The 15709-nt window shown below is 39.4% G+C and overlaps 1 protein-coding gene across 1 annotated transcript in view; it reads left to right on the forward strand.

Annotated features, from left to right (window-relative positions):
- The window catches only part of DIAPH3 (diaphanous related formin 3), a 578378-nt gene that overhangs the window by 66320 nt on the left and 496349 nt on the right, over positions 1-15709 (forward strand). The window contains exon 4 of the mRNA XM_053563890.1: positions 7562-7666. Coding sequence (XP_053419865.1) covers positions 7562-7666 — 105 coding nt within the window. The remainder of the gene's footprint in view (positions 1-7561; positions 7667-15709) is intronic.

Consider the following 15709-nt stretch of genomic DNA (forward strand, 5'->3'; position numbering starts at 1 on the left):
AAGCTGAATTTCTAGCTGAAAGCCCATGTTAGTTTCTGTATGAATACTGGATAGTGAATTAGTTCATTACTGTTATTTCAGTGGTTACTTTTGGACTCACTGTAGGTATGAGTTGTAAGGTTTGTAAGTGGTTTTGTGTTGAATGAAGTGAACAACACAGGTAAAGGTGAAAGTGACTTCTCTGTTCTGGCCATTGCCTCTTTACTGTTGCTCTTAGCTTAATTTTTTGTGACCTTGGTTAAAATCCCAGGCAGGTGTCAAATCTTTCCTATTGCTTTTAGATGATATAGTTCTAGTTTGTTGTAAATAATTTAATTTCCATCCAAAGAAAGCTACTCTTTTTGACCCTTTCAAGCTTGCTCCATTTCCAGTCTCTGGTAGGGACAGTTGTTGGGGTTATGGTTATCCTCTTTTGTTTCTCCACTTTGTTTTTCTGTTTGTCCCTGTTCTTTTTTTTTTTTTTTTTTTGTGTAGAGACAGAGTCTCATTTTACCGCCTTCAGTAGAGTGCCATGATGTCACAGGACTCACAGCAACCTCTAGCTCTGGGGCTTCTGCAATTCTCTTGCCTCAGCCTCCCGAGCAGCTGGGATTACAGGCGCTTGCCACAACGCCTGGCTATTTTTTGGTTGCAGTTCAGCCGGGGCTGGGTTTGAACCCGCCACCCTCGGTATATGGGGCCGGCGCCCTACTCACTGAGCCACAGGCGCCACCCTGTTTGTCCCTATTCTATAGACTGAATTTATTTCCTCCAGGTTTAGATTGGAGGTAGGGGAGAAGGAACAAACACTTGCTGGTTTAGGGGAGTGTGTGTGTGTGTGTGTGTGTGTGTAAGTAAAAACCTACCATTGGTGCTTAGTTTATACTAGTTTCTTGTTGCTACTGTTACAAATTACCATGGATTTAGTGGCTTAAAACACAGATTTATCACAGTCCCTCATTAGATTGGCCTTCCTGTAGGGTAGATGCTTGATCCTGTTCATTTTTTGACCTGTAAGCTCATTCTGTCCTCCATTACCAGTTAAATTGGTGACTATGTACAATACATATTCTATTTGCTGATTCATTAGATTGGTTTTCCAATCTTTTTTTTTTTTGTCAGTTTTTGGCCTGGGCTGGCTTTGAACCTGCTACCTCTGGTATATGGGGCTGGGGCCCTACTCCTTTGAGCCACAGGCGCTGCCCAGTTTTCCAGTCTTTTCATCAGAACCATATTTTATTGGACTATACACATCTGACCTTTTTGGTTTTGTCACTTTAGTATCTTCATAGCGCATGTTGGATTTATATAGTCATGTATTGTGGTATGAGTTGATGTCTTTCTTTCTGCTTTGGTAAATACCATGTTTAAGTAATCAAATGATATAAATCAGTACATAGAGTTAAATATCAAGATGTCATTGTGCTCTTCTGAGATTTGTAGTCAATTCAGTAGTATAGACATCTTTGCCTGAAATAAATAAAGGTCTCCAGACAAAAAGAGCTCAAGTGAACTGTTAAAATCTAATGAGACTATTTACATTTGATACTTTTTGGGATCAAGTGTAAATAGTCTCAATAGGTGAGAGCTTCTTCACTTATTCCATGATGCCACTCTTTGAGTATGCGTAAATGACAATTTTTCTTTTTTCTCCTTAAACCTTGGTATCTAGGATTTATGCATAGCTATTACTTAGTCAGATAAGTGAATGCCTAATGTGTTGAGTATGCAAGGAATATCTTAAGGATCACCAGGAATCTGAATGAAAAGAAAAACTAACAGATTCCTTTGTGTTAATTCTCTGTTTACTAACTGCTATTGATTCCTTCTGGGAGTTTATTTCAAGTATTAGTATTCTTTATAACTCTACTTTTCTATATTGTAGGCAGTTTTTATCTTTTACAAACTGAAACACTATATTTAGGGTTCAGATAAAATGAGAGAGGTTCTGTGGGACTGCTTTGTTCTTTCTGATCTATTAGTTGTCACTGTTTTCTTTGGGTAGAAACTGAAAAATTTAGGGAAAAGCAGCTTAATAGCAATTCAAATAATGATTTAAATGTGAGCAAGAAGAGGGAAAGAATATGGTAGTATAAGGCAATTGTTGAGTCGGTTCACATGTAGTGTTTGTTAAGAGGATGTCAATGTTTAGTTGTTTCTTCTAGACACAAGTAAATAAGAAACTAAACGATTTAGGAGCATTGGATTTTGCCTGGTAGGATTTTGTAGTACCAGTGGTTAGCAAGAGGAATTTTAAAAGAAGAAATGTTATTATGATAATGTTTCAGAGTGCTATTTCACCAGTTAGAAAGTATGCAGGAACATCCTTTCACAACTGTGAAGGCCTTTCCTCGAACTGATTTTCTTTGTAGAAAAGTTGGCCTTTGTAGCGAAAGTGAAATGACCATTTTATCTTTTATGTAACTTATGAAGGAAATGGTCATTTAATTAGAAAGCTGAAAAGCAAATAAATGAATGAAATTCTTTTTAATCAGTTGCAGTGTAGTTATCTGTGCAGGGTTACTTAACAGTTGTTTGTGGTTATGGGTGCTTATGCATATGCTTGAACAGTTCCAGCAAGGTTATATTCCAAAATAAATTAGAGTCGTGCAGCTCCCTGCATGTTAATCTCACTTATGTCTGTTCTCAAATTTGTAGTATATGAAAGAAAAGTGATACTTTTATTTATTTATTTTTTTGGTATTGTTCCTTGATCCTGGTATTAGGATAAATTGAAATTAGGTTTTCAGTTGAGATAGTTTGTATTCTGCCCATAAACTCCAGTTAGAATATTTGGTCAAATAATAGTGTCTATGACTTCATTGTCAATTTATGGGCAAATGTCATTTTCTGGCTGCTGTCCTATTAAAAAGCTAGCCATCTGACTTTCCATTAATTCTAATACAAAATGAGTAAAGACACTGTGTATGTAAAAGTGATAATTCAACCCCGCTATTAGTAAAACTGCAAAATATAACTTCATTATAGTCACATTTATGTAAAAAGTTATTTTAAAGGTTTATATAAGGACATAGTAAAAATGGTTGGCAAAAGATAAGCTATTTAATAGCTTCAGTATATTTATAGACATCTTAAACATAAAAAGTATTAATATGAATTCTAAGTTTCAGATTCTTGGTAGTATTTATCTTTTAGTTTTCTAATTATGTCTAAACCTAATTTAAGGATAAAATGTATTAAATTGCAGAACTAATCAGGATTCATTCATTCTGCCCTATTTGAGAGTGTAGAATGACCTTGAATAAGGTCATGAAATCTTCTGTTTTTTATTTGGCACTAAACCGTTCATGGTAGTAAAAGTCTACCTAGTCTAGTGATAAACATCGGCAAAACCTTTTGACTTTGTATAGTGTGGAAGATGAATTTAATGTGGTTAAGAACAGAATTAACGCTTTTAGAACTCTTGTTGAAATTGTACTTATAGGATATTGAGTTCTGCCCTCTCAGGAGAGGGATTTGTAGGGTTATTGTAGACTTCTCAAGATGCATAACCCAGTAGTAGTTTCTAGTAATACATATAATATTATTAGCAAAGCAGAAGCTGTTATCAAGAATAATTATGTTGACTTTAACTCATGACACAAAACATCACAGTATAGAAATCAGATTATTGCATTAATAAGAATCAATATTAGGTTTTGCTATTGTGGGACCTCCAGTTTTTATCTTCCAATATTATACTTATTGATCCCATATGAATATTTCGATCCATTATAATACTCTTTCCAGTATTCATTTTGTAACTCTAGTCATGCTTCTACCTGTCCCTAGTGTTTTTCTTTTCTGGCTGAGTTACCCACACCTGACCATCTCTAACAACTTGCTGCTTGTATATATTCACTTAATTGTCCAAATGTTCAGTCATTTTAAATTTAATCTGACTCTCCACGGTGTTAACTGTCCCACTCAACTTGATGTATGTAAATTTAATGAGCACGTTGTCTTGTAAAATCCATATCCATGAATGAAAATATTGAGTCTAACATTTGTAATTCAGTTGAGAAAATGTCCACACTCTCGTTGCTATTCTATGATTGGTTGCTCCTTAGTGCATTAACTAATGTGTGTATGTGCACTGGTATTAAGATTGCATCTTTTCTGCCTCTCAGGTTTGCCAAAGAAAATGTGGAAAATATTTATTTTGTTCCAGTATTTTATCTAATATGGAATCAAGGTGCCTAAATGCAGTAGGAAACTGGTAATTTCCTGGTTTGTAGGAACTTCTGGCATCATTGAATTCACAGGAAGAATCTTTGGAGTATCTTAAAAGCTGCTTGCTCAGGGCTGCCACTGGCCCACTGAGTGTCCTTGTGCAGTTTAGAAAAATATATATCTTCTCATTCCTCTTGGTGGACACAGCCCCACACACAGTCATGGAGTTGGGAAAGGATCTTTGCCTCATTCACTCCTTGACAAGGTGCTGCTTTGCAGGGCCCAATCATCTGATGACCCTCTTCTAGGTTACTGAGGTTTTGTGTGGTTCTCTTAGATTCCCCGAAAGAGTGAGGATTTTATCTTGGTTGGCCCTGTGTCACTTCTACTGCCTGAAAATTTCTACCTCTGGAGCTACAACTCGTTCCCATCACTCATGTTAGAGAATATCAGAGAATTCTTGAGAACCTTCTAGGAACAGCAATTGGTTGGTGTTCTAGGCTGGACCTATATTATCTCTAACCCCAGTTCCATCTCCCAGAAAATTACTTGCATCTAATATATTTGTCTTTAATTTATTCAACAAATATTTAAATAATGATGACTGTGGTTTATGAGATGTGAAAGAGGTGAAGTTATCTGAGGGAGAAGGTGAAAGTTACATGTAAAGGGGAGCTATTGATGTTTGATAGATTAGGTATATTAAATGTATTTTTAACTTAAGGTTATTATCAATTTATGATGGCTTTATTTGCATGTTAACCACATTGTAAGTTGAGGAGTTGTGTATACGTGAAGATAGTGCTATAAATGTGGTAATTCATAAGGTATAATGCTAATATGTTAATAGAATTTTGAAATAAGAAACAAAAATAGGCTCTTCAGATACACCAAAGTTTTGATTTGATGACTGTTCAGGTAAGTTTTTTGAATGACATATACATATATTTGGCCCAATGGCCAACTGATAAAAATTTTTCATTTACATTTCCCATATATCGAACAAAATTTTAGCTTCATTCAAATTGTTCATCAAGCCATATACAATTATGTCTTCTGTGTATTTCCTGTTCAGTATTTTATTTATAATAGATATTTAATGAAATGAATACATATACCAACATGTTTATATTATACTGCTATTTTAGGGCTGTTTTAAGATCTATAGTTGTGGTATTATTTTGTGCCTATGCAGTGTACCTAAATTTCAGAAATGAAGCATAGCTATTGGTAAAGGTTGAAAAAAAGTACAGTTTAACTATAATTTACATAATAGTTGGATTCTTGGAAAATTTGATGTATGTTAAACTATGAGATACAAAGTATTATGTAACAATTTACGTATTAATTTCATTTTATATTTTAATTCTACTAAATTAGAGTCTAGGCCTAGATAATTATGTTATTTTCTATCTCTCTTTTTTCTTTTTAATTAGACATGTAAATCGTGGGGCACAAGACAGTTATTGTTGTAAGGCCAACTGTGGAATGTCTAGCATATATTGCCCCTATAAATGCTGGTATCATCATTGCATTCATTGTGACAACCAAAGTGCCTGCAGAAATTTCCAGAACGTCCAAATGTAACCTCAATATAACTTCAAGTGCCATTGACTTATGTTTGAAGAAGCTTTCTCAGAGTCCATATGAAGGGATGTTCCTTTAGGACTCCCCCAAACTGATTTAGCAAGCTAGTCATGTGGGAGGCAGACGTATGCAGACTCTGCAAGCAGAGTCTGGCTGTCTCTGGAATTTCCTAAAAGGGGCGTTGGGACTAGAAAACAAGATACGTTAATGCACATCTCAGTTAAAGGTTGCACCTGTTGTTTATAGACAAAACAGCTGAATAAGTTTTTGTGGTTGCTCTGCATGGTTTCCTTGTACTCTTATCTTATAGACCATTGGCTGCCAACTGACTTATTATTATCAAGGGTATGTGCAAAACTTAGTGTCATTAAGAGTATATAAGCTTGTAAGAAATAAACTGAGGCCACTGCATGCCTGAGCAAGCTGCAGTCTCCCCTCTTTCTGACATTTCAGTTGTGGATTTTTCCTCTGCAGCACCGATTCATACAACATCCAGAATGTTTCCTAAGAGTTGTTAAGTCCTACTAAGAATCAAAAGCTGAGAGAAAAATATGAAATGAAACAAACCATTATTCACAGAATAGATGTTTCTAAATAGAACGGCAAGAATGACATTACTAATTACTCCCTTTTTATTGGAGTGTCAAATGGAACAGCTCCTAAGATCTTACATATATTTCTGTCAAGGTAAAAATGAAAGGAATTTTGATTTTTAAGTGCTTGAAGGGTTTGGTAGCCAAGAACTGAGTCAGCTAATAGCATAACCTACAGTGTCTGATGAATGTAGCACCCTTATAAGATTTGGAAGAAATTGAACTTGCTTGGTTTCGTAGGTGTTCTAAAGTCCTGATTTTTATGGATCCATTATGAATGGATATGCAGTTTATATATATTCAGGTATTTTCTATTGCATGTCACAAAAACCCATAGGGCTAAGATCAGGAGGAAATCCATTTGAACTGCCCCTCTCTGGTAGCCATTTCTGTTTTACTGCAGGCTCCCTGTCTTTTGCCAGAATAACCTCTTAATGAGCAACTTAATTGATAGCAATTCATATGTAGACATATCTGACTTGTATTTTTAATCAAAATTAGGACTGTAGCAAGATCTAGGATTCTTAAACCCTCATGTTGGTTAGTACTGTTGTGCTAGATTTTAGGTGTGGTACCTGTTTTTATGAGTGTTATCTTTTATGTGAGTTAGAACAGTTTATAAATTAATTGGTTAATATTTTTGATAGAGTTGGGAAAAAGACATTTAACACTACAGAATGCTTTGTTCTTTTGCTAGAATCAGTACGAGATATTTGATGATATGTGCTTATAGCTGTCAGAATCTATAAAATGACTGGTTTATTTCCTTTTGAATTTTTATAATACATGGAGCAGCTCTTTTGAAGTGGTACAAGGTAGCTTCATGTGTAGCTGTTGTATAAATAAATAAATATACAAGGTAGCTTCATGTGTAGCTGTTGTATAAATAAATAAATATATTGAAATTGTGAATCCTAATGACCTTTTGAATGGCAGAAATCTGCAACTGTCTAATTATTATAGTGATATGAGCATAATTTTACTAGCCTGCTGTGAATTTAAAAAGTTTTTCTGATAAGTGTTTTACCTGTTAAAATGGTCTAGAATACTTTCTTTTCTGTCTTCCCAGCCCTTTCTCTCTTCTTTCCTCCAGGCAGAACTACACGTAAATCATTCCAAACAATTAATGCTGCTTTAGTCACAAATTATAGATTTTTCTCTTCATAGCGTATGTAGAATTGCTGCTCTACTTAGATTCTAAAACGAGGCATTTTAATTGTGTTTTCCAGGAAGATATGAATTTAAATGAAGATAAAAAGGCACCATTGCGGGAAAAGGACTTCAGTATCAAAAAAGAAATGGTGATGCAGTACATTAATACTGCTTCTAAGACAGTAAGTAAAACTGTCAAGTTGAAAAATACAGCTAAAACATGTTGTAATATGGAAAACAATGCATTTGTTTAATGAAGTGCTTAAGTTTGTGGGCATCTGTAATCAGAGGGCTTTTGAATTTATAATTAGGGTCATGGGTATTATGATAAATTGTTTAATTTAAAAATATGTCTCATCTTATAGCTTCTAAACTACTTTGTCTTTTTTAGCCAGTTACATTGCTAAGAAACACTGTGGTGGATCTATATTAAGACACGTTTCCTTGCTAGAGAATTAAGATGGTTATTGATTTCTAATGTTATAAATAGGGATACTATTTGTATAGAAAAGTGAGAATGATTTTATTTTAACTACCTCAATCAAGATAGATAATCATGGTTTAGAGACATATCTTTAATGTGAGTTTCCCTGTGGATAAAATGATCTTGTAACAAATTATAAATGAAAGTATTGACAGGAGCATTAAGCCTCCACATGGCTGCCAATTTTTCAGGGGAACATGAAATATGTGGGTGGAAGTAATGACTAAATGTTTAAGAAACCATGACTGGTGCACAGAGTCAATTGTATTTATTTCATGGAACAACAAATGAGCTTGACTAATCATATACAAATTATGAATAAATGGATTGGGTGAAAACTATAAAATGGAAGCCAATGAAGAAGCAATCAGTAGAAAGACAGTAGAAAATGATTTTGGCTGAATTTAAAATACCATTGGGTTAGAAAAGTAGTTTAACACACTAGTTTTCATTGTATACTTTAACCTAAGGCCACGTTACAAGAACATAAGTTATTTATACTTTAATTCCATTTATCTACCAGACCAATCAGTGACTCTGGGGTATTTCTTTTGGAAGAAAAACTCAAGTGATGTTTAATTTTTAAACATGTCTCATGTTTGGCAGCCTGATCTTCAGGTCTAGAAATCACTGTGAGTACTGTGCTTTTTCTAGCTCCTTATATATACATAGATGGGCTCTGGATCCTACTATTGTGATACTGATACTGATACTGGAATTTCAGGTTGTTGGTCTCCGTGATTTGAAGAATAAATCCGCGGGCCATAGATCAGTGATAAGACAGAATTTATTTACAGAAAAGAATACGAAAACACTAAAGCTCCTGGAGAGAAAAAAACCCAAGTCGGGGAGAAAAGCTCTCTTTGTCTCTCTCTGTCTAGAGGTATATATAGGTGCACGGGTTCCTTGGCCAGGAAATGAATGGACACAGTCTTCCGCTGGGGCAAGGTGAATGAATGTATTAATGAATGGACACAGTCCATTCACGGAATTGAGGCCTAGGAAACTTACATGAAATTGACCTAGGCATAGGAAATGGGGGTTCTGTTTTCAGTCACAAGAGTAAAGGGAGGGAGACACCGAGTCCCCGGTGTCTCCCCAGCAGTTGTTCCACTCCTTTGGCTATTGGAGCCTCGGGTGGGGGTGGGAGTGGGAGCCCCCCCCGCCCACCCTCCAGCTCGCTGGTTCCTCCGCTGGCTGCCGCCGCACCAAAACAGCCAAGTTGGAGGCGGCAGGTCCTCTAGCTCAGCTCCGCTGAGCTGGCTTGGGGTGCCACCGCGCCACCTGTCCTGTATCAATTCTCCCTCTCCGAGTAGAAACTCTAACTGCTGTTAGGGAAAAAGGGTGAAGACTTGATCTAACTGCTTCCTGCTGAATAGGGCGATGATAGGAGGGGGCACTTAGGGTTTCTCTGGAGGGAAAGTGATCTAGGGGGTCCATGATAGAATCAGGTTTTGGACAGGAGCCATCTTTACTGTGTGTGGCTTGATGAGCTTTCTGAAAAATATAAATCTGATTAGTATAATCAGTACAAAGCAAAGGTAGAGCAGTGTCAGGTTAGAAGCACTAATTTAGTGATACTAAAAGAGATTTATATTAACATTTTTCTTGCTGTTTTCTAAATAATAACTTTAAAGTTTCCTTTGGCTCACAAGTGTAGGTGGATTGTGGTTGGCTCTCTTTATCGTTTGCTTCTGTAGATGGTGGAGGGTTCCAGGATTTTACTCGTGAATGATGTATCCAGGAATCCACTCCTGTAACTTTAACAGCTGTAGAAGAAGATAAGATAACAGAAAAGGGACCTTCCCAAGGTGAAGGTGAATTAGAGGGAAGAGTTTTGATCATGACTAGATCTCCAGGAGAGAAAAGCTGTTTTAGTGTTGAATGTGAAAATGTAGTGGGGACGCTTTTAAGGATTTGTTGAAATTTAGCTAAAGCAATATGTTTTAGAAGTCTGTAGTTTCTTGATCTAGTAATAGAATAGGTTCTTGTCTCATATTTATACAAATGGTTGTTCCTGCTTTAGTTAGTATGTCCCTCCCCAAAAGGGGAGTAGGAGTTTCAGGCATGATTAGGAAGGCATGAGAGAACAGTTAGTCATCCCAATTGCAGCTTAAAGGTTGAGAGAAAAATTTGGTAATCGGCTTTCCAGACACCTCCTATATAGTTAACAGATTTGGGGGATAAACGATCAGGGTTAGAGATGAGTACAGAAAAGATTGCTCTAGTGTCCATACGAAATTTTATCTCCTGACCCTCCACTATAAGGCAAACCTGGGCTCTTGAGGGGTGATGACAAAAGCTGGAGCCATGAAAACCTGCCCTGGGCACCCTCAGTCCATTTTGGGTGCTGATGGGATCACTGTCCCAAGAGGCCTTCATCTCTGGGGATAGGCCACCCTCCAGTGGTCATCCCTACATTCTGGACAGGGGCCAGGTGGCTTGGGGGGCAGTCCTTTCTGAAGTGGTCAGTCTGACCACATTGGAAGCACTCGTTCTTAGCTCCTCTGGCTTCCCTCAGCACCTGAAAGGTGCTCGTTTCTCGGAGTGCCATTACTAGAGCTATCATTCTTTTTTGATCTCTTCTTTCTTTTTCCTCCTCTTTTTCCTGATCTCAGTTATAAAAGACTAAAGTGACTTTTTTTTTTTTTTCTTTTTTTTTCAAACAAAGGAGCTTTTTTTATTTTTTTGGCCGGGGCTAGGTTTGAACCTGCCACCTCCGGCATATGGGACTGGCGCCCTACTCCTTGAGCCACAGGCGCCGCCCTAAAGTGACTGTTTTAAGAAGATTCTCCACGTTATGATCCGGGCCTAGAGCCGATTTCTAGAGTTTTCTTTGAATGTCTGGAGCCATTTGAGTGATAAATTTGTCTTTTAAAATAATTTGATCCTCTATGGAGTCAGGTGTCAATTGGGTGTGTTTTCTCATTGCCTCCCTATGCCTCTCAAGAGGGCCAAAAGACTCTCGTTTTGCTCCTGGCAAATAGACAACTTGGCATAATTCACAGGCTTTTTCTTGGACCAACGTAAACCTTCTAGGCTATATGTTAGAAAATGTTTATGCCACCAGTCACCTTCCTTCTCAGGGTCCCATTTGGTATCCTGAAGGGGAACTGTCTGTCTTCCTGTGGGGTATCTGTCCCTTTCTCCAGGAGATACACTACCATCAGTATTGGACATGAACCACAAATCACCCCACTTCCTAGCTTTATTCAGGACTTCATTTTTTTCATTAAATGTTAAAGATTGATCTAGTTGTAACATTATATCTCTCCAAGAGAGGTCATAGCTTTGTCCTAACCCTTGGAGAACATCTGTGTACTTATCGGGGTCATCAGAAAACTCTCCCAAATCACCTTTAAATTGCTTTAAATCTGCTAGAGAAAATGGAGTGTATACTCGTGTACTTCCCCTTTCACCACCCGCAGTCTCAACTAAGGGACACAAAGAAGGATATGGCTGCCTTCTGGGGTTGCAGTAGGACCAGAAAAAACTCTTGGGATAGCCTCTCTTCTGGGTTGCTCCGAACACACGGAGGAAAGTGTGGGAGAAGTAGATGGAGGGTTTGAACTACGGAGTGATGGTGTCTCCCTTGAGGATCTCTGACCATTTGGGGCAGTTACTATAGCTAAGAGAGCAGAATCTATCTGACGGGTTTAAACAGCTGGGGGTTGTCCCTGAGGGAAAAGAACACTTGCACATAGGGCATCTCAGACCACTCTTCTTCCTGTTTACAAAAAGTTTCTAATTGAAAAATGGTGTCATAATTAAGAGTACCCTCTGGGGGCCATTGTTCACCAGTGGAGAGTTGATACTGAGGCTAGGCCTGGGTGCAGAAGAAAACCATACATTCTTTTTTCAGCGTCTGGGGATCAAACATGTCCCAGTGCTCCAGAATACAGCCCAGTGGGGTGTTCTCTTGATGAGAGAATATGTTGCCCATCTGTGAGAAAGAACAAACGTCCAGCGTCTTAATCAATCCCACCCCGTATTCTTGAGTCATCAGAGCGTCCCCTAACCAACTCAAGAAGCCTTCCGACCAAACAAAAGGAAGTGTCCTTCCAATGCTTGGGGAAGAGTACCTGAGGAGAGTGGCCTCCTCAGCCCTGCACTTGTCTGGAATTAGCCACTCTTAGCAGTGTAGTGCTTAATGCCCGCTGGTTCTCCTATGCTTATAATGTTGCCGGCAGCACAGCTCTGAGAAATCAGGTATCAGGGAGCCAGGTCCCACCCGAGGCATATATTCTGCCCCTTTCTGCCCCTTCCCCCCACTAGCCTCAGAGTATCAATCAAAGTGGGGATGAGCCCTATCCTGGAGAAAATGGCTGCGCGATGTTTGCACATTTAACTTTATAGAATCTGTACAAGCTTTTTCTAAATTTCCCATAACAAAAACTAAAGTAGGCTCTCCAGCAAGTCCTGGTGTTAAATGCTATGCTTTTCCAACCTCCTCTTTCTTTCCCAAAGGTTAGCAAGACAACAATAACTAAATTTTGTTAAAAATCAGGGTTGAGTTGAGAGACCCTTTGAAACTTTTTTATATCACAATTAAGTTGCACTTAGCTGAAGTCCTAGAGAAACCTAGACTTATCTTAAATTTCCCCACACCAGAAGAAATCAAATACCCAGGGTCATCCTCACTGTTCTTCTTTATTTTTAAGAGACTGAGTGGTAGCCAAGGTTCAGGGCCTTTCCCATCTTGGGGAGTCATCCCGGGCTTCCCTTCACAGGCCTCTTGTTGCCCACACACACTGTGGAGGGGAGTCATTTTGCCCCTTGTTTGGGGCTGACTTCTCTTTAACAAGGTTAGTCTTTTTTGTCAGACACATAAAAAGCCATCTAATTTAGTTCTGCAGTGAAAGGCAATATAAAAGAACCTTACAACACTTGAAGCACACTTAAAACATTTGAAAAATACCAGAATTAACTAGTAACAAACTCAATTAAATACAGCAATCCTTCACCAACATTTAAACAAAGCATGTAAACTATAAGGAGAGAGAGAGTGAACTAGAAGAGGTCTATAGAGATAAATAGGAAACATTTGGGACCCTGGAAGATAAGAGAAGATAGTAAACACTGGGAGAGCACAAGTTTTCGAAGGCCCTCCCAAGTCCTGGGGTCAGATCCATTGCTGGGGACCCCAGGGCCTCTGGGTGCTACCTTCTTATTCGGCTCTCAACCAGGGAAAAGGAATAAACAGAAAATAGGTTCAACATTCTTTCAACAGTCCCTTTACCTCCTTTCTGAAGCCAAGGGGAATTAGAAAGTTTGCTCCCCAACAGCCTCTTGCCTGTGACCTGGAGGTCGGCATCTACACTATGCACATTTACAGGCTGGGGGGCATTGAATTTATTAATCTCCAGTAGGATAGCTGCAGAGAAAAACAGGATAGAGGCACGTGATCCCATTGCTTACCATAGATGTCTTCTTTCTGTCCCCGTATGGGCTACCAAATATGTTACTGGAATTTTGTTTTCTCTCCTGGCTGGCTCGCCAAATCTGATACTGGAATTTCAGGTTCTTGGTCTCCGTGATTTGAAGAATAAATCCGCGGACCACAGATCGGTGGTAAGACAGAATTTATTTACAGAAAAGAATACGAAAACACTAAAGCTGCCAGGGAGAAAACCCAAGTCGGGGAGAAAAGCTCTCTTTGTCTCTTTCCATCTAGCGGTATATATAGGTGCACGGGTTCCTTGGCCAGGAAATGAATGGACACAGTCTTCTGCTGAGGCAAGGTGAATGAATGTATTAATGAATGGACACAGTCCATTCATGGAATTGAGGCCTAGGAAACTTACATGAAATTGACTAGGCATAGGAAATGGGGGTTCTGTTTTCAGTCACAAGAGTAAAGGGAAGGAGATACCAGGTGGTGGTGTCTCCCCAGCAGTTCCGCTCCTTTGGCTTTTGGAGCCTCTGGTGAGGGTGGGAGTGGGAGCCCCCCCTTGCCTACCCTCCAGCTCGCTGGTTCCTCTGCCAGCTGCCACCGCACCAAAACTGCCAAGGCAGAAGCGGCAGGTCCTCTAGCTCAGCTTGGCTGAGCTGGCTGGGGCACCACCGCGCCACCTGTCTGTATCAATACTAATTGCTTTTGTAATTTAGATATCACAAACTGGTAGTAGGGATTTATGAGTCAGAGCTCTGGTGTTTTGTATCTCCTTCTTTATTCTCCATTTGACCTTGGGCATCTTATTTGACCTTTATTGTTGAAGCCCGCAAGGCGGTGTCTCCGGCCTGACCCAGGGCCTGGTGGGAACGCTAGGTCTCTGGACCCTGCCCACTCAACTGTCCGCATGTGGACAGCTGTGCCATCTTACTGGGGGAAAGGTCTCTTTCAGGTCTCAGGTGACGAAGCACCTTAGAAGTCACAGTTGGCTTGGTGCCTGTAGCACAGTGGTTAGGGCACCAGCCACATACACTGAGGCTGGCGGGTTTGAACCCGGCCTGGGCCAGCTAAACAACAATGACAACTGCAAGAAAAAATAGCCGGGCATTGTGGTGGGTGCCTGTAGTCCCAGCTGCTTGGGAGGCTGAGGCAAGACAGTCACTTAAGCCCAAGACCTTGAGATTGCTGTGAGCTGTGACGCCATGACACTTGACCCAGGGCGACATCATGAGACTCTTGTCTCAAAAAAAAAGGAGTCACAGTTGATATTAGTAGGAGCAAGCATCTCAGCAGCAGTCTCCTAACAGTCTTATTAGGGGAGCGCTGATCAGGCGTCCTCCCAGCAAGAAGTGGAGCCAAAGGAGGAACGTGGCTGGCTTCTCCCCAGCTAGTCCCGGGGCTGCCTCTGCCATAGGTGTGGACACTGCTAACGAAAGATGTACATACTTTCATGCTCTCGTGCATCTCACTAACAAGAGCCAATGATGTTAAATCCCTTCCCCAATCCCTTCTTGCCAAAGTATTTCTCGCAGGTGCCTCCTATACTTAATGATTCTCATTTTTCTCATCCATAAAATGGGAGCACATACATCATGGACTTGTTCTCAGAATAAAATTCTTTATTCCACAATTAGAACATAACACATTTACAAGGGATGAACCGCCTTCTCTGTTAGCAGTGGTGGCAGCAGCAATTATTTATTTTTGTGATTTGTTTATTCTTGCCATTGAAATCATTATAATTAAAAATATAGGAAAAGGTATATTGGTGAAAATACACATTTGCTGTTTGTGAGCCCACATTTCTAAGGCATGTCTTTGTTTTTTTCAACATGCTTGTTTGTTTATTTATTTATTTATTTTTTGAGACAAGTCTTACTCTGTTCCCCAGGCTAGAGTGCCATGGTATCAACACAGCTCACAGCATCCTCCAACTCCTGGGCTCAAGCAAGTCCCCTGCCTCAACCTCCCGAGTAGCTGGGACAACAGGCACCTGCCACAACACCCAGCTAGGTTTTTAGTGTAGGTGGGGTTTCAGTCTTGCCCAGGCTGGTCTTGAATTTGCCCAAGCAATCCACCCTTGGTCTACCTGACTGCTAAGATTACAGGTCTGAGCCACTGCGTCTGCCCTTAACACATGTTTATTCAGTGCTTGTATGTCTGGCAGGATTTTAGGTGCTGGTGATGAGACATCAAGATAATTTATTACTGTGTCCTGTAGAGCAGCACTGGTTATATAATGGAAATACGGAAACATATATGTAAGAGGAGGTGAAACGTGTTGTGGGAAAAAACAAAGCAGTATCAGTAAATGTGTTATATAGTCAGTGAAGACTACCCTGTTAGGGA

The sequence above is a fragment of the Nycticebus coucang genome, chromosome 15, assembly GCF_027406575.1.
Source record: "Nycticebus coucang isolate mNycCou1 chromosome 15, mNycCou1.pri, whole genome shotgun sequence".
Lineage (NCBI taxonomy): Eukaryota > Metazoa > Chordata > Mammalia > Primates > Lorisidae > Nycticebus > Nycticebus coucang.